Source organism: Lissotriton helveticus, chromosome 5_1, assembly GCF_964261635.1.
Source record: "Lissotriton helveticus chromosome 5_1, aLisHel1.1, whole genome shotgun sequence".
Taxonomy (NCBI): Eukaryota; Metazoa; Chordata; class Amphibia; order Caudata; family Salamandridae; genus Lissotriton; species Lissotriton helveticus.
Window position 1 is genome coordinate 1,013,004,963 of NC_136065.1, and position 23,114 is coordinate 1,013,028,076.

Here is a 23,114-nt window from a genome sequence, read left to right on the forward strand (position 1 = left end):
CACCACGGTTGGCTACATAAAAACACTTAAAAGGTGATGGGAGGAATGCTTGGACTGGCAATTGCTCTGAATAGCATTTGACCCACTGAATTCCACCCACTGTGCCACTCTAGACCGTGTCCTGCTTTATGCACATAAGTACTAAACTTGTTCCTCATGGTTAACAATCTATCCTGCCTGCCGGGCAGATGTGTTTAATTTAATGCCCAAAAATGGCCAAAGCTGTACCCAGACCGGTCCCCATGGTCATGTGCCATAGAATCCAAGCTATAACTCATTGATGAGGCCTAATAATACCGAAACTGGTCTGGGGATGTTTGCATTCCCTTCTGGAGTGTTGGTTGGAATGTTCCCAAGAGGTACTATTACTATTGAAGTTACTACTGGATTAATGGGACCAAACAACAAGTTAGGGAAGCGTTACATCTTTCCTCTAACCCACGGATCCTACAGTATTCAACCCTGTTTTCGCTCCTGAGTAATCGGATCCCACGTTTAAATGCTGGAATTAGGGCAATCCATCACTCTTAGATAAATATCGGATGTGCAAGATACTGGACTACACATGCCATGAAAAAGCTGACATCTACAATTAAAGACAAGATAGGAAAACAGGATAACATGTGAGTCCAATTACCCACATATGCAAAGAAAAGAGATTGTAGAGACAGGCATATGACTCAGATGATCCAACAATCGAAGACATGAAGGATTACACCTTCTGAACCTAGCAAAAATGATTGGGAGAGGTGATACGCTAATGCGAACGACCATATTTGATTGTCAAACAAAGGAGAGACACACCTAAAACTTGTAGGTAACAAGAGTTTGTTGCAATTTTATTAGATTGTAAAGGACAACCTTCTATAATTCAATAGATTCACCTGAAAGGAAGGGTACCCATATGTATCAAATAATGTGCAAAATAATGTCATATTTCTGCCTCAAAACGTTCACAAATTTGTTAAACAAAGAATTATTATAGGATGTTTTCCTGCAGAGAACCTTTTAGGCCATGACTAACAAAGAACTAATTCCTAAAGGCATTTTAGAGTACGTTAAGTAGTACTCTTTATGTGCTCATACATGCCTTGGTGAATTAGCCACAAACCCTCTAATGTGCGAATAAACATGGTAATATATGTATACAATTAGTACAAATCAAAAGGATTGAGTTCTCTTTGCATTTTCACTTTTTTAAAGAGAACTCATGTAGTACTACTTCCCATAGTCGTAACTGCTTTTGTGAATCGGCCACAGTGCGTTTTCAATCACATCCAATATTAACACAATCCTTTGACGGGGTTCACTTCAGTAATATTGACTTATTTCAGTATCACCAGATCATAACCATTAAAACCCCTTTTCAGAAGGCGACGGAGCAAGCAGGAGCTACACTGGGTCCAACCGTGCGGGCTGAGGTCTTTTACTCCCTATGTTCCAGGGCCGAACCTATTATGGATCCTGATCAACTGGGACAAGTACCCCTTAAACACTTGACTCTCAGTGGTACGCAGGTCAAGCAGTCCAAGGCTTCTCAAGGGGAAGATAGACACAGGGTGGTGCACACAGGCTCACAACTTGGAATATGTTCACCAGCAGCAATAAATGATTGTCCAGTCAAATACTTACTTTTATGAAAAAAGGAGTATTTATACACAAACACAGAGTAAAATATGACATTCAATAACAATACACACAGTCCCTTGAGGTCAGGGCTCTAGTTTTTTATAGGCCCGTCCCTGACTTCCACTCCTCTCCTAGTGGTAGTGGTTAGTCCTCATGCACTAGAGGCCAAATTGATGTTAAGCTCCATTATAAGTCCGAGTCTCAGGACAAGTCCAACTCTATATTAAAGTCAAAAGTGCTTCAGCGCAGAAGCACAACCAGGCAAGTGCTGTGGGTCATCTGGCCAGTCAATCAGTCTTACCTGCACCAGTAGGATCTGAGCAACCGTAAAACTCTGAGCGTGTCCCCTTCGTGGGTACTAAGCTGCAACAACTGCCTCCAGTAATTCTTTTCACATGACCAGGATGGAGCTCAAGTTCCTCACATGGGGTCCTACAGCGATTCTGGTCCTCAGTCACGGCTTGGGCCTGCTCGGTTCACCACTGCAGCCTGATCAGAGGATTAAATGCTCATGCTCAGAAGTTTGAGATACCAGACTCTCCATGCCCAATCCCGAGCCTCAAAAATTACTTAGACCCAACAATTTCTGATCCTCTTGAGAACTCTGGGGAGGTTCCATTCTTGAAAAAGCAAGGATTGGATCCAAACGACATAAAAAAAAACTACAGATCTATATCTCTGCTCCCCTTTTCAGCTAAATTACTTGAGGCCTATGTTGCCTCTGAACTGTGTAAGTACCTACAGGTTACGGTGTTCCTGCACCCTGTTCAAGCTGGATTTTGTTTGTTGCACAACACAGAATTGGTTTTACTATCTGTAATAGATGATCTAAGATGGAAAGAAGAGCAGGGGAAAGAAGCACCACTGGTACTGTTTGTACAGGCTTTGACATGCTCAATCATACTATACTGATTGATCAAGTGAAGGACGCGGGGATACTCCTATGAATTGAATAATTTCATGTGGACCACACTCAATCAGTACTAGGGCTTTTTACATCTAATACCAAAAGATTGGAATGAGGGGCCCCTCAATGCTTCTTAATGTCTCCCCATTCAGTCAATCTTTCTATAAGGCCTCTCATCGCTGAATGAGTAAATAGAGGCTACAATGTTTATAAATAGCGGATGATACTCAGTTAGTGTTTCATCTGGATGGTACAACTTGAGCACATGCACATTTTCAAGACAGCATTCTGTTGAATGAAGCTGAACCAACTTATGATAAAAGCTGACAAAACAGAGGTGGTCTTGTTAAAAACACAAGAATGTCGCTTAGGATCAACGATATTGGCCTTCTGATGTAGGTCCGTTACCACCTCTCTCATCAGTGTTTAAGAGTGTGAGGGGCTTGATTGATAGTAATCTGTCATTTTTAGACTCAAGTGATCTCTCTGGTGTCCAAATGCACCTTCCTATTAAAAATTATGAGAAAAATAGCCCCCTGGTGACTTCTGAAGCACACAAAGTATTAATAGCGACTATTCTATCCAGTTTGGATTATACTAACGTGCTTTTTGCCGGCCTGCCAATCACCGACCTACATAACTTCAAGTGTTACAGAATGAGGCAGCTAGGCTAAATTAAAGTGTCACAAGACATACTCAGGCGACACAGTTGCTAAAAAATATTGCACTGGCTTTCAAAGAAACAAAGGACAGAATTTAAACTATTCTGTACGGTCTTTAACTGCGTAAACAATTTAGCACTGAACTTTGTTGCAGTTAAGAATAAAAAGTATGCTCTTCTTCACAATCTAAGACCTGCCTATTCTAACTTATTAGTTGCCAATCATCGGAAGAGCAGATAGGGAGGGAGGAGCTTTGCAGTGTTAACTCCCACTATTTGGAATTTACTGCTTTGCACAATCCGTTTTATCATTTCGAAAAAAATCTACAGACTTGACTGTTTTAATAGACTTTTGAGCAGATTATACACCCCCCTGATAATGTTTTACAATAGCGTCAAGAGACCTTTGGTGAATGTGCATTTTACAAATGTATCTTAACATAACATATCATAACATAACATGATAGTCAAATACCTACTCCCTTCATTACCCTCGCCATTACAAACTACCCACTCCTAGGGGCGGCTCCTCCGCTTGAGCGGACGAGAGTCGCATCACTTTAAAAATCCACCCAAAGCCCCGAGATGAACAATAAAATGGTCAAATAGAGCCAAGCGTCAGGACGGGGTGGGGGCGCTTCTGAATGACAGGAGCAAAGTGGAGGGGGGCAGTATATGCACTTTTCAAACTGTGCATGTCCCTTTGGCTGGCTGTCTTGAGACGGCCAGCCAGACATGCACACATTGAAACCTCTAACCCAGCTGCTGGGTTGGAGTAAGTGCAGGCCGCTAGGGAGCTCCTAGTGAGGCCGCTCCCTCCAATCAAGGCGCTGCTCTCACAACATGAGAGCAGCTCCAGGATTGATCTAAGGAGTTTCCTTGTGGTGGGTGAGCTGCATGCCCTAGAGGTCAGGAGCAGGCTGTCCTGGCGTAAAGTAAGTTCATTTTAAATATATTTGAAGTTTTTTTTCTCATGCGCGCCCACTTATTTTTATATTTTCACATTTTATTTGAGCGTGCAAACACCCCCTGTTGATGCCAGCCACCACTACCCACCCCTGATCCGCTTCACCCTCATAAACAGATATGGAATAAGATCCGATACATACGTCAACAAGCAAAAAGCTGGCATCGCTCACAAGCAATAACAAACACCCCGAGTAATTGACGCTGTTAACTAGTATGAGAAATACAAACAGTGTGCAACTGATTTGCAATATAGAATGTTGAACGGATGTCTTCAAAGTTATGGGTTTGTGAGGAGGCTCAGGGTCATGGGGGTAAACAACCCGATGACAATATACCCAGCTGGACTCTTTACCGTCTTTATGACAAGGACGATGAAGCGGATAAAACAGACTGCCCGATAATGAAGAATCTTTTCTCTACAGTACACCGGACTTGACCCGGAAGTAGTTCCTCCCGGAAGCGTCAGGACTCAGCTGCCTGACCGATTGGAAACCGGCCGAATAGGTCGAGAGCAGGAGAAAAAGCAGGAAGTGGAAACAATCAGCGCGCCCGCTGAAAGGAAGCCTACGAAGACAGGAGCACATGCCGACCGAACCAAGGACTCTGCGATACACAGAGAGACCACCGAGGAGACTCTAGCCGAAGATCCAGAGGATCCCGAGAACGGGGGGACCCAGGGAGAGCCAGGCGCGAGCTGGTCTTTCCCTGGGTGCGTTCGCGCGAGTAATCGGTAAGCAGGTGGGGTTAATTAGGGGAGTAGATAAGGGGAAGTCAGGCTGGCGGTTGGGTCCTGCGTAGCGGGAGGCAAGGGAGGGGAGGTTTGTTTTGCTGGCTCCCGTCTTGTTTACCTTTAGTGGGGGCTATGGAGGAGGCGTTGGAGGTCCGGAGGGCTGTCCTGACGCTGTGTGCAGCCGGGCGCGAGGACCTCCTGCGGCCCGGAGTGCCGGCGGAGGCGTGGGTGGGTTTGGCCCGCCCCCATCGCAAGGCTGCTGCAGGCGTGTCTCGGGCGGTGACGGCATGTTTGTCACCTGACCCGGAGGACGCCGAAGACGGAGAAGCTGCCATGCCGGCGGTTTTGGATATGCCGGCCCAGGCCCCCACAGACTCGGGGCCCCCGCCGGTTGACCCGGGCGCCCGCCAGCAGGTATGTCTTTTACCTTTTGGAAGGGCTGGCTTGCGTGGGGCGCCCGGGGGGAGGCGGGGGCGTTCTGTGGGCCGGCAGGCCCTGCGTTTGGTTGGGCCCCCTCCTGGTAAGACCAGGAAGCCCTCTGTTGTTTCTGGGGTGAAGCGGGGGCGGAGCCTCGACCCCACATGCCCCGCTCGGGCACGGGCTACTGCCACTGTTCCTGGGGGCCCCTCCACTTCTGGGCAGGATGTGTATGACGGGGCTTCGCCCTATTTGTGGGTGAATGGGCAGTGCTACCTGCTCTCCCCTGCCACCCCCGTGCTGGGGCACGCCCCCCACCCTTCCACCGGTGTTGTTGCTCAGGGCTGCCCAGACTCCGGGCCTGCTCCTTCTGTGCTGCCAGTTTTTTCCCCCTCGGGGGCTCCCCCCCCCCGGACACCGCCTTGGTCGCCTCTGGCGATGCCCCCCCCCGCCCCCGGCCCACAGGTCCATGGGTCCTGGCAATGTTCCCCCCCCTTCTGCTTCCCCGCAGTCCTTGCCGCCTGGTGAGCTGGGTCTGGACATTGGGGGGGCGCCCCCTGTTCCCTGCCACGTGCTGTTCCCGGCCCCTCGGGCGCATCCTGGTGCCTCCCAGGGTGGTTTGGCGACCGGGTCGGGTGGTGGCTCTGGGTTGGCGCAGGTTGCTGGGTCCTCTTTTGGGGTTCCCCTTGCCGCTGGGGGGGGGGCAGTTTTGCTGATTCTTCGCTTTCTGGCTTGAGCGGCCGCAATTTTCAGGTTGTTCCTCCAGCTGGGCGGCTGTTGCCTGGTTCTACGGGCTTGGGAACTGTCCCTACGGCTGTTTCCAGTGGTGTGATCACGGGAGAGTTATCTGGAGCGGATCTCTCTTCTGCAGCTATGCGCGCGCGGAGTTTTCATGACATTGATTGGCAGTTTTATGATGGGGGTATTGGGGATGGGGCTTTGCCCAGTGGCAGTGCACAAGTTTCTTTTTCTGGTGATGCTTTCCGTTTGGATATTCATGGGGATGATTTGGAAGACGGGGAATTGAGGGATAACGATGTTGGGCTTTTGGCATCACGGGCCCAGAGGGGTGGGCTGGGGCAACCCCCTGTTTCTCGTATCTTGCAGGCGTCTTGTGCGGACCATGCATGCAGCGGTACGTGAGGCGGCACGGAGTAGACCACCTCCAGGGGCTCCTGTGGATTTTCAGCAGAAGTCGGCACAGTTGCCTACAGGTAAGGACGGATGGTGGGCTGTGTGGAACCCAAGGGAGAGTCTCCTGGCTAAGCGTACCCGATCAATAGGTACGGGTGATGGGGTTATTGGTGAGCGAGTCGCTCTGGCACCGAGGCTTGAGCGGCCGGTGAGTTTGAATGTTTCTACTGTGCACAATGAGGAGGAAGTTTCTTCTGTTGGGGCTGGGGTGGCTGCTGTACAGCCTGCTGCGGAGGATAGTATCCTGCCTAAAAAATTGCCATATTCTGGGGTGGGGATGCCTTTGGGGTCCCATTTGTCCGAGAAAACTAAAACCCGCATCTGGAATGGTGAATTTGTGGATGTGTTTCGGCTTCTCCATCGCGATGTCCAAGCTAAGGAAGGGTCGAAGGAAGAAGAATTGGAATTGGCTCGGAGGCCTCGAGTCCCGAAGTCTATTGAGAACTGGACTTCGGCCTTTTTAATTTATGCCATCGTTTATTGCCAGCGTCATCCGAGTAAGGCGGTCGACATGTTTAAATATGCGGATGTCATTCGTAAAGCGCATAGTTATTTTGGAGGCTTTGCTTGGTTGTCATACGACGACGAGTTCCGGGCCCGGATGAGTGTTTTTCCAGAGCGTTCATGGGGTGAGGTTGATGCGGAATTGTGGCTCCAGTGGATGGCATCTGCTCACCCGCCCGCTACGACCCACACGGCTAGCGGGCAACCGGTACATTATCGGCCCTTTCCATTTCGCCCCGCTCTTGCTGGGGCGGGGGTTTGGGGCAGAGGGCAGTTTTCCGCCTCTGGCGCGTGCTGGCATTTTAACAGGGGTTCGTGTAACCGACCAGCATGCCGATATAAGCATGAGTGTTCGCAGTGTGGGGGGCGGCATGCTCTCACCCAGTGTTTTCCCGGACAGCGTTTTGGAGACACGGGGAGGGGTTCGGGGGGCAGGGGACAGCCTTCTCACTTTGTATCAAAGGGCTCCTACTCCTATTAAACTGGATGTCCTTGATTTGTGGTTGGTGGACTATCCTGATTTTGAGGCTGCCAAGATTTTGTCCTGGGGTTTCAGAGTAGGTTTCAGGATTGGGTATCAGGGCCCCCGTTTGGGCAGGTGGTCTGACAATCTCAAGTCGGCCAAGGAGTCCCCACAGGTTGTGCAGAAGAAGTTGGATGCTGAGCTTGCGGCGGGCAGGATTGCTGGTCCTTTTCTTAGCTGTCCTCTCCCTGATTTGATAGTCTCTCCGCTGGGTGTGGTACCAAAAAAGGCGCCTGGGGAGTTTCGCCTCATTCATCATCTTTCTTGGCCTGAGGGTGCTTCCATCAACGATTTCATTGACCCGGCTGATTCTGCTGTGACATATGCTTCCGTGGACGACGCCTTGCGGCTCGTTCGCGTGGCTGGTGTTGGTGCACTGCTGGCGAAGAGCGACATTCAGTCGGCTTTCCGGCTTTTGCCCATTCATCCTTGGGATTTTGGTCTCTTGGGTATGCACTTTGGTGGTTATTTCTATGTGGACAAGGTGTTGCCCATGGGCTGCTCGGTGTCCTGCTCCCTCTTCGAAACATTCAGTTCATTTCTGCAGTGGCGCTTCACTTTCATCAGCGGCCACGCCCTGGTCTGCCATTACCTTGATGACTTTCTTTTCATTGGTGAGGGTCAGTCGGGACAGTGTCAGTTGGCTTTGGATACTTTTCAGGCTATGTCTGCGGAGCTGGGCGTCCCTTTAGCGCCGGATAAGACCGAGGGTCCGCGTGCTTCTCTGATTTTTCTGGGGATTGAGATCGATACCCTGGCTATGGTGGCACGCTTGCCTGCTGACAAAGTGCGGGAGATGTCTGCTTTTATCAGGTTGGTGCTGGGCGAGCGCAAATTGGAACTGCGGAAGGTTCAGAAGCTTTTGGGGTATCTGAATTTTGCGTGTCGGGTTGTTCGGGCGGGTAGGACGTTTTGTAGACGTCTTGGCCTCTCGATGTCCGGCGCCAGCCTTCCTCACCATCGGGTGCGTATTACCACAGCTGTCCGTGCCGATTTGAGTGTCTGGTTACGTTTCCTGCAAGATTTCAACGCGTGTCCTTGTTTTTTGCGGATGAGGACATTGTGTGGCAGGTACAGCTTTTCACGGATGCATCAGAAGCCAATGGTTTCGGCATCTTTTGGGAAGGTCGTTGGTGCGCGGCTGGCTGGCCGGGGCATTGGCGGGACCAGGGGCGAAGCATTGCGTTTTTGGAGCTCTTCCCTTTGTTGGTCGCTCTGTACATCTGGGGGGAGGAGTTTCAGAATCGTTCTGTTTTGTTCCATGTGGACAATATGGCTGTAGTTCACCTCATTAATAAGCAGAGGGCCCGTGATTTGCGTGTCTTGAAGCTCTTGCGCGCTTTCATGTTGCGGTGTCTACAACTGAATATTGTCTTTAAAGCTCGGCATGTTCCAGGGGCTGCTAATTGCATCGCTGATTCTTTATCTCGATTTCAGTGGCCCGAATTCCGCAAATTGGCTCCTGGGGCGGACCTAGACCTGACGCCGATCCCACAGTACGTATGGGCATTGGGGGATTGAGGGTGCACCACTTAGTGGAGAATTCAGTGGCTGCGTCCACCCGTCGGAGTTATCTGAAGGCCTGGCAGGAGTTTCTGCAGTTTGGTGACGACATGGCGGGCCCAGTACGGGCTGGGTTATCTGATGAACAATTTGTCCTGCAGTTTGTTTTGCATTTGGCGGATACAGGCCTCTCCCACACAACCATCTCGGGCAAGTTGGCTGGGGTGTCTTTTTATGGGCTGCTTTGGTGGGGGAGGGATCCTGTTGGGGGGGTGTTGGTCCGGAAAGTTTTAAAAGGTTTGGGTAGGCTTCAGGCTGGTGCACAGAAGCTGCGACAGCCGGTGACTTTTGAGTTGCTTCAGCTGCTTTTATCACGTTTGAAAGGGTGCTGTTACGATGCATTTGAGTGCCAGATATTTCGTTTGTGTTTTGTGTGGTTATTCTTTGGGGCGTTTCGGGCCTCTGAGCTGCTTGGTTTGCGAGATAGAGTGGGTATGACTAGCAGTGAGGTAGTAGTGGAGCATGACAGGGTGCATCTGTGGTTGCGTATGTCCAAGACTGATCAGATGGGGAGGGGTAAGTGGGTGTTTTTGGGACGGAGCGGTGTGTCTTCTTGCTGCCCTGTGGGGGAATGGGAGGTTTTTGTGTCTTCCCCTCACTTTGTTCCGGGGGCCATTTTTTGCCATGCTGATGGCAGCCCCATTATTGTTTCTCAGTTGCTGGCTGTCCTCCGCAAGGTTTTATTGGCTCTGGGGCGGGATCCTTCTCAATTCGGTACCCATTCCTTCCGGATTGGGGCAGCGACAGAGGCCGCCAGGTTGGGGTGGGATTGGTCGCAAATTCGGCGTATTGGGCGTTGGTGCTCCAGATGTTGTGAGAAGTATGTGAGAAAATAGTTCGCCTGTGCTATGCCTAACATTTCTTTTTCTCCTAGGTCCTTGGCCCGCGGTCGCTGGAGCAAAAAGGAGGGTGTGGATTCTTGGTCACTCTTTTGTTAAGAGGGCTGCTGTGGCCGCTGCACGTCAGCTTTGTGGTAGATCTCTGGGTTTAAGCAGCCTGACACATGAAGTCTCCTGGTATGGCACAGGGGGCATGCGCTGGGGCGGTCTCTTTCCTGCCTTGGCTTCTTTGGTTTCGAAGGGTTGGGGGGGCCCACCGGATTTACTGGTGCTGCACCTTGGGGAAAACGACTTAGTTTCTCTTTCCGGTTTGACTTTGCTGAAGTTAATGAAACAAGATCTCGAAGTCATCAAGACCACATGGGTGAGCACCATGGTGGTATGGACTGAGTTCGTGCCTTGCTTGCAATGGCGTGGGGCGAGGAGCTATTCCGCCATGGAGAAGGCACGACGCAAAGTGAATAGAACAATGCGACTTTTTTGTCACCATTTATGTATATACAGTTTGGCTCATTATCATTTGAAAGTTTCAGAAACGCATTTATTCTGTGAGGACGGTGTCCATCTGTCTACGTTAGGCACTTCTTTTTACCTTCTGGAGCTCAGGGATTTGATTGCCAAAGTTCTTCAGGTGCAGTTGTGGTGTGCTCCTTCCCTTCCGCTTTTAGGTGGTGCAGGAAAACACTAAAGGTTTTCCTGGGTGGCGGTTTTTGATAGTGGGGTGGGCAGCCTGGAGCGGGTTGGCCATCCTGAAGGGTAGCTCGTTGGGTAATCCTAGGGGTAGTAGTCAAGAGTTAGTTTCGGGTTCTGTTAGGTAGGGATGTTTAGGCATACTGTGTAGATTGGAATTTTATGAAATAAATAAATAATGAATGTGGTCAATAAATGTATTATGCACCTGTCTTAAAATAAAGTGGCCTTTCTTGTTCCTTGAAGAAGTGTGGACAGTGATTTCTTGCGCGAGGGGGGACCCAGGGAGAGCCAGGCGCGAGCTGGTCTTTCCCTGGGTGTGTTCGCGCGAGTAATCGGGAAGCAGGTGGGGTTAATTAGGGGAGTAGATAAGGGGAAGTCAGGCTGGCGGTTGGGAACTGAGTAGCGGGAGGCAAGGGAGGGGAGGTGTGTTTTGCCCCACCCACCCTCCCTTTATTCCTTTAGTTAGGTTTTTTATTTTGCGGTGCTCTAGGCGCTGCTTAGGTCTTCGGGCTTTGCCACTGTTAGGACAGGTGTCTTTGTTCTTTAGGAGGCGATTTTTGATAGTGGGGTGGGCAGCCTGGAGCGGGTTGGCCATCCTGAAGGGTAGCTCGTTGGGTAATCCTAGGGGTAGTAGTCAAGAGTTAGTTTCGGGTTCTGTTAGGTAGGGATGTTTAGGCATACTGTGTAGATTGGAATTTTATGAAATAAATAAATAATGAATGTGGTCAATAAATGTATTATGCACCTGTCTTAAAATAAAGTGGCCTTTCTTGCTCCTTGAAGAAGTGTGGACAGTGATTTCTTGCGCGATAGACCGAGGAGTGGTGGAGCCGGGAGGACACGCACGAGCTGCCACAACTCAGAGGAGTTGTGGCAGACAGCGGTACGTAACGGGTGCCGCAAGAACAATAAAGGAGTGGGGTGGGACAATCTGGGGGGAAGGTAGTGTAACAACGTTTATGCTCACCTTGCCGACCTAGCCCTGGAGTCATCCCGTAGCTCCCAATCTGGTCATTAGTCATAGGGGATAAAGTTTCCAGAGACCGGCATTTGCCGGAAATGCCATAACTCCTACTCTTGCTTTGACTGTGCACATAGTTAAAAGTCCTCCTTCACGTTTCTCTTCTACCTCACATATGATAACCCAACCTCGCATGTGGTGTGGTGACGGACTAGCTTAAAACATACACTGGATATGATCAGTGGCCGCTGTTTTCTTTTCTTTGTTTGAGTGATTTCGGTACTCCGGGGGAAACCATACCAAAGGGAATGTCAAGAGCTGTATGGACCACCTGACAACACACCTGAAAGAGGACCTTTGGAAGATAACTCCATATAACGTTCTGTGCTATACCAACAGGACTGTCTTGTTATTAGACTTTATTTAAAACTACACCCTGTATATAAACCCTGCGGGTTATTGGATACCATCAATAAAAACCTTCAATATTCAACCTCTACGACCTCCTCGCTTCTGTTTCTGACCTTTCCACCACAGGGTTATTGTTGTAAGAGTTGAATCAAATGTTCCAATAACGATGACACAATAGAAAAGTACTGAAACATGACAAAACTACACAAAATGAAACGTCCATGTCTTTTTAAAAAAACTGAATAAAGATATTTTGTTTTAAATACCTGTCTTTTCCACTTCCGTTCAGCTTTTTCACATCTGCACCATTCTCAACCAATAAAGTGACGAGACTATGTAAAGAAAACAGACATTCTCATTTAAATTTATCGGAGAAATTCTAACACACACCTTTTGTTCAGATGTATAAACAGATATTTTTTATTAAATATGAACACATAATTTCAAATATAGTCAATGCTGCTACGTCAATAATTCACAGCAGGTTACAATGTTTTCTGTGAAGTAACAGGGTAGCAACTTACCCAGGAAAACGTGAAGTGAACATTTTTTTGTTTACTGCAAGCGACATACGTTGTAAATAGTATAAACAGCGGTGGCAAAGACAACAGGTTTTACTTTAACATGCCGAACCATGCAGATCACCAAAAGATGAGAGTAAATAAGGTGAATTCAGAGTGCCATCTGAACTACAATGTGCATAAGCAAAACAAAAAGTAGGCGTTTTCACAGTTATGCAAGTGCTAAGATTCCTAGCTCTACAATGATCCTGTACACAGGACGTGAAATCCCTGACCCAGTAATGTGGCATGTTTGATCATCTGGTTTTGTTCCTCAATTGGGCAGGCAGGGTAACCTGTTCAGCTCAATGGCTTGCAACTATCGGAGTACTTTTTAAATGCACCATTGTTTTTTTAAGGATAGGTGCTCCTGCGGGGACCTCTTGATGTATATGTTTAAAATTACCTAAAGGTGAACAAAGAATCCTAATAATTATGTTCTCGACGCTAAAGTTAAAATTAAAAGTAGGACGTCTTAGGGTATTGTTGTCTTTATAGTAGCTTCATGTGATCAACATGTTTCTACTTACAATAAGGCCCTGATTACGAGTCTGGCGGTCTGACGTCTGCCAGATTCCGGGGGAGCGTCAGTGGTGGTTGTGGAAAAAGACACGGAGGCAGATGTATGGTTCCGAGGAGGTTAAATCTGCATACACGTCTTGTCTCTTCAAAAGTCCAGTTCATAATAATGTCACATTCTATTTCCTAATGCTGTAACCAACCTTCCATCTTTCGAAAGATGCTCACATCCACACTCTACAACAACACGCGACAGACATGAGACTCGATATAGAGTACAATGTCTCGTGTCTATTGCGTGCAACATAGTACATTATACAAACCAACACACCATCCCCCTTTATAATTTTAACAACAAAAAAATTTAATTAAATAAGATACAACAACAATATACATATATGTGAAATATTAATTCATAACATAGTCTTTGTACCTTGCAGGTAAACAGTGAGCTCTAACACCCCTTGTAGAAGAATTACCAGGAACATTGGGTGCATGACACTTGTCATATTGTGATTTGATATCCCAAAATACATTGCTGTCATGGTCACTCTCAGAAAATGTCTTCCCTTTAAGTATAGAGACCCTACTCAAATTCTATAAACTACCTCCTGCTACCCTGACAGCATGTCTGAAAACTTCCACAACTCTTTTAGGTTGTGACCAAACAGGAAATCCCTTTAGAACTCCCTCTTTTTTTATGCAAACAAAATCTCCAAGTGAAATTTATTGTTTACTTATAGATCCTTGTTTCTTTTTGCATTTTTTTTCTTCATGTCTTCTTTGTAAGCTTTCACTCTACGACGAACTAAATCATAATCAACATCAGAAAAATGGCTGCTTGTCATTAAGATTCTTTTTTAACCACCATGCAGTGAGTTTGGTGCTAGGTTTGCGACCTCTCAAAAGCTCAAATGGATTAACTAGAGTAACAGAATTTGGTGAAGTTCTATATGACAGTAACATGGATTGTAATGCATTATGCCAATTCAAACCACCCCTTACAGAAAGTTGCATAGCTTCCTTCACCACCGGGTGAAATCGCTCAACCTGACCATTTGCTTCCGGGTGGAAAACAGCAATTTTTTAATGTACAATCTCACATTTCTTAAAGAAAAAATCTATTTATTTACTAATAAATTGTGGTCCATTATTGGTAACTAGCTCTTCTAGAATCCCTTCTCTGCAAAATACATCATCTAAAAACTCTATTACATTTGTGGATGTGACATCTTTTACCATTTTAACTTCAGGCCATTTTGAAAAATAGTCGATTAAGACAATCCTGTATCTCTCTTGTTCAAAAAGAACACCAAATGGTCCAATAATATCAAAACCAAGTTTTCGCTATGGACTAGATGGATATTCCACTGGACAAGGTTAAGGACGTAAGGCCAAAGCAGATTTATCACTGTTGGCACACTTTGTACAAGATCGTACAAAGTGTTCCACGCTTACATCAACTCCTGGCCACCAAAAAGGATTCTCTTATACGTCTTTTTGTGAATGAAATGCCTAAATGGCCTTTGTGTGCAATACCAATGATGATATTCCTCAATGAATGAGGAGGGACGAATTTATCTCCCCTCATAAGTAATCCGCTTTCAATTGCTAACTCATCTTGAACTTTTAAGTAGCTCATCATGTCACCAGACACTTTTCTTTGCTCAGGCCACCCTTGCAAAATATATTTTTTAACATTTGTCAATTCTACGTCTTTCTCAATTTCTTGTGACCAGAATTCTTCAGATAGGTTCATTTGCTCACCATATACTAAATTTACATCATGAGAAGTAAAAGCAACCTCACATTCATCATCTTCTATATTATCTTGAAAAGAAGAGTGCAACCTGGACATGCAGTCTGCATGAGTATTCATTTTACCTTGTACATATTCAATCTGATATTGGAATGGCTGCAATCTCGATGATAATCTAGGAAGATGTGCAGACATTGTTCGTCCTCCCCCTGGTGCCATCATGTAAATCAGAGGTTTATGATCTGTTTTTATGGTTCCCCACAAAAATGTTTTAAAATGTTCAGCCCCCCCAGACACATGCTAACAGTGTAGTGTAGTTCCTATCTTCCCAATAGGCTCTGCGCATTGGAATAATACCTACAGCAGTAAAGGCCTAGGCCAGACGTTAACTAGGTCTACTACCGTCGATACTAGACTTAAGTTTTGGGTTTGCCAGCGTAGCTCAGAGTTCGCTAGAAACTTTCTCGAATGTTCAGGAAAGAATTAACTCCCCTGATTAGACAAGAAGGGATTTAGTTTCTGACAACCATTGAACATGACAACTTTGCTCTCCCCTAATCAAGAGTGTATCTCCAGAGTCGTGTGAGCACAAGGCAATTATTTTACTCAGTCAGTACGTGCATTCTTAGTCTCATCAGATTGTAGAGAAAAGGAAGAGACGGGCGTGTTCAATAAAAAGGTGTTATTTATTGATCAGTCTCTTTTCTCGTACAAGAGAAATGGATCGATATTATTGCAATACTTATAGTTAAGTAAAGTGCATACATTAAAAGCAATAGTATAAAATAATACTGTAAAAACATTGATATGGTTTCTGAGCCATATGATGTTTAAAATGATTAAAATATATTTACATACACATATACATTTGACTAAACGTACTCAACTGGTGTTTCTAAATACGCCTACCCCGTGTACCTGACCTAAGTCTAATGCGTGGGCGGGAATAGAAAGTTACAGTTTAAGTTAAGTTTGTTTTTGCCAAGTGAATAACTAAAGAATTCTCTGTGAGGGGTTATTCAGTTCTGTACCTGGAAGTTAGGATGAATGAGGAATGGTATCTCTTTCTCTGGTCTCGATATTCCAGGCTGCCTGCGAGGGCTGCCCGAAAGCGCCGGTGCTGGGTCTCTCGGTAGGAGATAGCAGCGCGTCGCTCAGCGCGTCAGGAAGGCGGGGCTGCTGCCAGCGGGGTCTGCTCTGCTTCTGGGCTTCGGCAAGTATGGCTGCTCCGTCTCGTCACCATGCGTGTGTTTGCATAGGGCAAGATCGGCAATATTTATACCTTAAAGGTGCCGAGATTGACGTAAGGATGGACATAGATGCGTCAATAAAGATGTCATACGACTTGCTCGTTAGCACATTCTTTTACTGAAGTTCTCTGTGAAATCAAAACAATGGCCGCACGGATTTTCCAGGTTGTCATAGGTTTGATTTGTTATGAGAACGTCGTATGCCTTATCAGGGGCTGGAGGAATGTCGCTTGTCTAATTAGATCTCAAGCGTTATGACCTAATCAGATAACACGTTCCTGTGCCGTAGTGTGACTGCGTCAGATAACGGTATCTGCATCATGGGGGCTTTTCTTGCCTCATGGGCTGATTGTTAGTTAACTTGATAGTTAGTTTAACCAGAATAGGGTCAGGAATAGGGGGATCGATTCAGAACCTATAGGAATACATGACACCCACTCCACGCTAACTATGGTCATATTTACTAATCTATGCATAGTATAACATAGTACAACATACTATAGAGTATAGTGTATACCTCACCACCCCAAAATACATAAATGCATTTTGAAATTTTCAAATATACTGAAAAATTGCAGTCATATATATTGTATGCACTTAAGCTATGAATTAAATGCTAAAATAAACACGCATTTGTAGACATTATTGCTTATTTGGTATATGAGAAATACACATGAAATGGCTCTTAATATGGCTATACAGAAAGAAAGTCCGAGACCATTTCATCACATAATAAAATATTTGTGAACATACCAGCGGGCAACTAAAGTTTATAAAGTATCTAAAAATAGAAATCTTAGTTCTCTAGGAATAGTTTCTTACTTTAAGCAGAAGATAAGTGTCCCGAAAATTTTGTAAAAAATAATTTGGGGCTGCTAAAAAATTGTTGTCCGTGAACTGGTGGGAAAATTTGTTCATGTGACTTTATTTTCAAAGTTGAAGGCCGAATTCAGGGAACGCCGTGTGCGAGCTTGCTCAAAAGTCTCTATTTCTGTTCTGGAGAGAACATCATATCATTAAGGCTTTTGAAAAAACTGTCAACAGCTTCATGGGAAAGTTCCACTAAGTCGGAAATAGGTGTAACCATGCATTCGTGCGCATGATTGTCTCCATTGACATTCTGATTCGCATTGCTGACAGAAGGTCGTACCTGATTAATGCTGCTTTCATCTTGAACTTCACTACCCTTCAATCGAAGTGGTGAAGATTCCACGAATGCCGTCATCAGGATTGGCAGCCTTTGAGGGCAGCACAAAGCGTGAACCTTGGTAGGAACCAACAATGTATCTGCATCCACTGGCGCATCCGATTGTAGCGTCAGACAGGTGTCTAACACGCATTCTTCTCCGCATAGCAGACATCTCAATACAGGTAAAACACATCTTTGCCACATTGGTCGAAATGATAGAAACCAAGTCATGTTCAGGTCTCTAAGCCGGGATATTCCCAGGATTTTTGATATCCGGTCCCGGTATCCAATGGCTAGGATTGTATCTTCCATTGTCGCGAGAGTTTGATCTGTGACATGGGTTGCCATAACGAAAAATAAGGACTAAGAATAGGATTCCTGCAATTAATCCCAGGATCAGGGGAAGTCCGCCAAAAATCGAATGGACGAAATCTGGAAAAATACCCAGTATGGCTTTGAATGGTGTTAATGCCATCGAAAATACTGTCTTAAATACCTTTGAGACCCCAGTGGTATCAGAAATATTTAAGATTTCGCTCAGGATTTCCGCGAAATGTACGGGGGAATTAGTCGATAATAATGTATGTATCTCTGCAGTCGTCCTTGCGACTTGTAGATCATACGTTTCTTTTGATGACGTGAGCCTTGTAGGCGTCTGAAGAAGCACTGTTTTCATTCTGCTTAAAGTATCTATTCGAATAGAAGTAATTTTCAAACTGGGCCATGCCCTTGCCTCCCTGTCTGGAAAGGAGCTGGGGAACAAAGAACGTCCACAGCACTTGACCTTCGCAGTCGTAGTGACTAGATAAGGAGTCCCGGGCATAAGACTACAACATTTGCGGTCTACAATAAGAATGTAACTCCCATTATAGAGTCTTTGAAAGAATGGTTCTATTTCGGTTGCAGGTGCGCCTTGCTGGTGACATGAAAGGTTGTATAAATTCCCTTCACAGGCTCCATGCAAACTAATTCCGTTACACAGAAGCGTGCCTCTTAGTGACATAGCACAATTGTTGCCACTAAGAAACACTTTCTGTCCTTTATTACTGACACATGCATGCGAATAGGGCAGGTTCCAAGTTGTTTTAAGGTACCCCTTTCCCAATTTCTCGTACATGCCAGCCTGTATATATTTTTGGCAGTATTGAAACCTGAAGGTTGAGATTGGAATATTTATGATTCCGTGGATTACCCATTCACTGACAGGTCGTTCTGACATTGTCATTGGTAATCTTTCTAGTTTTTCAATGCTCAAGATTGTATAATCAGCACCCTTTTGCGCCATACCGATTTGTCTATCAGTAAGGTTAAAGATTTGGAATAGTGACGTTGTGTTGATTAAACGCCAAGGCACATAGCCTGAACGCAGATTTTGTAACGTCCAGCCAAGCTGTACAATAGAACGCAATTGTGACTGACCATGTTGTAATAACAGTAAGTCTTGCGATAATATATAGATTGCTGACGACACAATGCTGTCCAATGGAAAAATTCTGGAGGACAGAGTCATTAACCCATTGTCCACTACAGAAAGTGATTTTTCCAAATTAATACGGTCAATTTCCCGTATTCTTTCTGCTGTTTCAATTTGAGTAACCTTCCAGGCCTCATTGTATGCTGCATATACAGAGGCTGCTATGAAACGCTTTTGACGCTGTTTGCGTGGTCCCATTATGAAATCACGCAAGTCAGCACCATCAGTAAGTAAAGTTAGGTGTTGCTTAATTTCAGGCAGTGTGGAAGTTTGTAGCCACTGAAGGCATAATTTGCCCACACTGTAGGTTGTTATTATCCCTGGGTGATGTCTTTGGGGATATCTAGGGTCTGGCCTGGTCATTTTGAACCCCTGTGTTTTATTCAGGAATCTGTCTTGACAGTTATTTGTATCTGTGGGCCAGATCAACCATTGTTTCCAATTAGGATGTGTTCTGTTTTGGTTTAATATATGGTTTACGTCTATCTCTTCATCTGTATCAGAGTTATTGCTAAACATTGTTGGCTTTGGAATAGACGGTTTATTTAAATCTTTGATTTTGGCTAGGCCAAGACAGGTAGTTTGTTGAACAGTGTCATTTAAAAATATCATTTGTTCTGGGATCATGCAAGCTCTAAACAAAGCTTCTAAACCCTGTACTTGCCATTCTTTTGTACCCCAAACACTTTTCAAATCAACATTTTTGTCCCAATAATTAAATCCTAAAGTATTCATTTCTTCGAAGAATGAATCTGAATATATCAACTTTGTGTTGGTTATCATGGTTTTCATCCCTGTCTTGTTTGACAATTTAAAATAAAATGTTTCAGCATTACTTGTGTTAAAACCTGAAAAATATGAATATTTGTCGTAAACGGTTCTTGAGCTCCCTTTTGGAGGTGTTGCACAATGTTCCCATTGATTATAATTTAACACATTTCTAGGTTGTGCAGATCTATGTAAAAAGTGATTACCATAGTAGTTATAGCAATACATACTGTCATAATTTGTAGAACCCTGCAAATAATCATGTTTGGTAAATTTAGCAGACATTACTAAATCAGACATCATGTTATTAATGCTTTCGAAGTCCCAATCATCAGCAAATGAGTTTGGTTTTGCAAAGTCACTCAAGGAGATCTTGATTTGGTGTGGGTATTTCAGGATCTCGACCGGACCATAAATTTCATAGTCAGTGTTGTCCCAGGCTACCCCACCAGGTATAGGATTGGCTGTGAAGTTGGCTGAAGAAAGTTCTCTTTTCTCGACGTGTGAAGATGTGTGTGGTTTGAGGACCAAGTTGATGTTCTGACTTGCTGTGTCCATTTTAGCATATTTTCCCTCAATGAAGCGTCCCAAAGTTAATACCATGATGAGCCAAAGTATGAGGATAAATGCACCAAAACCCACCCAAAATTCAATCCATTGAGAAATCAGATATGTTTCTTTCAGTTGGTTCAAAAGTTCCTTAGCTTTGTCTTTAAAGGATTTTGATGATGGCTGTGTCTTTGATTCACTGAGGCTTTCAGAGGAATCATCGAAGTTGATGAAGTAGCCGGATGCAGTTCTGTCAATTGTTCCAATTGCTTCAGGATTTTTGTTTCTTGCACTTTCACTTGGTACTTCATTATAGATTGGTGTGTCTCTGCTAAATGTTTTTATTTGGGTTTTCAGAGGTCTGAGTTCTATTGCATCGTTGCATAGTCCTTGTTGTTCTTCTGTAGGCGTTTCGAATGTGATGAGCCTCTTTGTTAGGACCTCTGTACTGGTAGCAAACCTTGGTGTTCTGCTACTTATTGGGAGTCCACTTGGCCTACTGTTTGTTATCGGCCACATGTTGTGGTTTTACCAGGTCGATGGATACAACTCGGTTCTCCTTTTTACCAGCAAGTGGCGGTAGTACAACTGATCTTGTCCCGTTGACAGACAAGACAGGAACTGCTTTTCTGTAAGAAGGCCCAAATTCCTTCTTTACCGCGATCTTCTCCCTGACTAGATCCCCGACTTTTGGAATCCAGACAGGTCTTGCTGGGACAGGTGGTGATTCTTCAGTGGTTGTTGGCTGTTGTTTCAACTGTATGTTGCTCAGGTCTTTTCTTGTTTTGTTTAAGTCCTGCAAAATAGCCAAACGGTCTTTGACATCAAAGCTTTTTTCTTTAACCACTGAAGTCTGACTGTCGAGGTCAGAGATAATCATTCTAGTTCCAAATAATAATTCGTACGGACTGAATCCCTTCAGAGAATTTCTTGGCAAGTTATTTAGACTACGTTGGACACTTATTAGATGTTTGACCCACCCAGCTCCCGAACCGAATATCCTTTCCATTATAGATTGCTTTCTGCCTTGGTTTTTTCTTTACACCATCCCGTACCCTCAGGAAGGAAGTGAGAAGATTCCCGCTGGGCTGTGCTCATTTGGCCATGTTTCCCCCCCGGCCGGAGGGCTAGAGTGAAGACAATGGTCAAACGTAACATGCTCTTAGCGTATATGCCATTTAGACTCGCAAATCTTTGTATAACAGTCCGGACGTCAGCCGAGTGCTGGTGATCTACATTATAAGTGGAAACTAGCCTGTATAAGTTAATCGCAAGCCCTTCTTTTTATTGGTCATATTATCTGCCTTGATAAGACGAGGTATTAAACTGTTTCTCTCCCCACTGCGATCTCTGTTGCAGTTTGGGCAGTTTTTTACAAACATGGTGTAATGCAGGCTCATGCCTGGCCACCAGTACCGTGATTGTAATTCTTCCAGAGAATCTTTCAGTTTGAGGTGTCTGAGACCCTCGCCCATGTGTGCGTCTGCGATTAACAAGCTTCTCCTGTCCATGTTTGGAATCACTCTATCCCCCACTCCAGGGATTCGAGCAAAAGGGACGGAGTTTGCATCGATTATGTATGTATAATTGAGTGGATAGTTGATCGGTAACGCTGAGCAGTCGCCTTTTGATGACGTTTTCACCGCCAGCATTGTTTCACCCTCAATGTATTTTAATATACGCTTTTTTCGATCTACGGGAGCCGGTTTAGTGGCTGCCGCTGCGGCTGTTTCAGCCAATGAATTCCCTACAACGTGAACGCCATCACGCTGATGACTCAGTGAGTGTGTCACGTGAGTCATTGGTAGTTCTTTTTGTAAAAGAGCTATTTGTTCCCAGAGCAATTTCTGGTTTATTGGTGCATCTGTGTCATCTTTGTAACCGTTCTGAATCCATGTCTGCAAATCCTTGTTATATGCTTTGACGCAGTAATATGAATCTGACACTATAAGTGTCGGGAATTCGCGATCCGCATTATCTAGCGCCATTTTTAATGCTATTATTTCAGTTTGTAGTTCTGAATTAGTTTCAACTGAGTGTGTTTTTGTTAATAGAGGTCTTAGTTTACCTCCTCGCCACACTTCTTTTGTAATCTCACATGTGGGGTTGTATGCATGTTCTCCCCAAACGGAGGGTTGAGCATGTCCGTCTGTATAGATTACACAGGCGTAATGTCGTAGAGGCAGAATGTCGATTGGCAGAGGATACGTCTTTTCATATTTTAGATTTTTTAATTCTTCTAGTTCTGGATCAAAGTAGTAGTATACTTTGTCCGTTGTGATTGAATTCACCCATTGTATCCATTCCGGATTCAATGTTGTTGTTGGTAAATTACACGGTGTTGTTAGTGCCTCAAAGGCTGATTCTGCTGTTCTGACTGTGATATGTCTACCGTCAGCTATCTCTTTTTCTCTAGCTATTGCGGTTTGAACTGCACGAATCAATTTTTCTGTATTGCTGAATTTCTGTTCAGCTTCTGTGTACAAGTGTGATTTGAATGCAATTGGTACCTTTTCTCCCTCATTAGAGGTTAGGTATGTGAATCCGCATCTCCCTGGGATGACTCGAATCACAAGATTGCGTGTGTTATCACGTGTTTCTAATATTGTTTTAATTAGCATGTCTGTTTGTAAGGATCTCAAAATTTCTGTGTGTGTTTGAGTCCAATTGGATCTTTTAAAGTCTGGTTTAATTAGATCATAAAGGGGTTTGACCCTTTCTGCGTAATTTGCAATGTATGTTCTTCCGAAATTTAGGAAGCCTAGAATTGACTGTAGGTTTTTTAGTGTTTTAGGAGCTTGGATTACGGCACATTTCTCTAGGAAATTGTCAGCCAGGCTTTTACCTTCACTTGATAACTCATATCCTAAGAACAGGACTGTCAGATGGGCAATTCTGGACTTTTTAAAGTTGAATTTGTAACCCTCTGCTGCGAACCCAAGTATTATGGTGTTCACTCTTTTCAAGTGAGTATCCAAGTCATCGTCTGTTAAGTAAATGTCATCGACATAAGATAATGCTTCATCATCATATAGTTGTAGTAAT

General features: G+C 45.0%; 1 protein-coding gene across 1 annotated transcript in view; it reads right to left on the reverse strand.

Moving 5' to 3' along the window:
- Positions 1–23,114, reverse strand: part of FANK1 (fibronectin type III and ankyrin repeat domains 1) — a 1,467,952-nt gene that overhangs the window by 338,631 nt on the left and 1,106,207 nt on the right. The window contains exon 6 of the mRNA XM_078643513.1: positions 12,268–12,333. Within this exon, the coding sequence (XP_078499639.1) occupies positions 12,268–12,333 (66 nt within the window). The remainder of the gene's footprint in view (positions 1–12,267; positions 12,334–23,114) is intronic.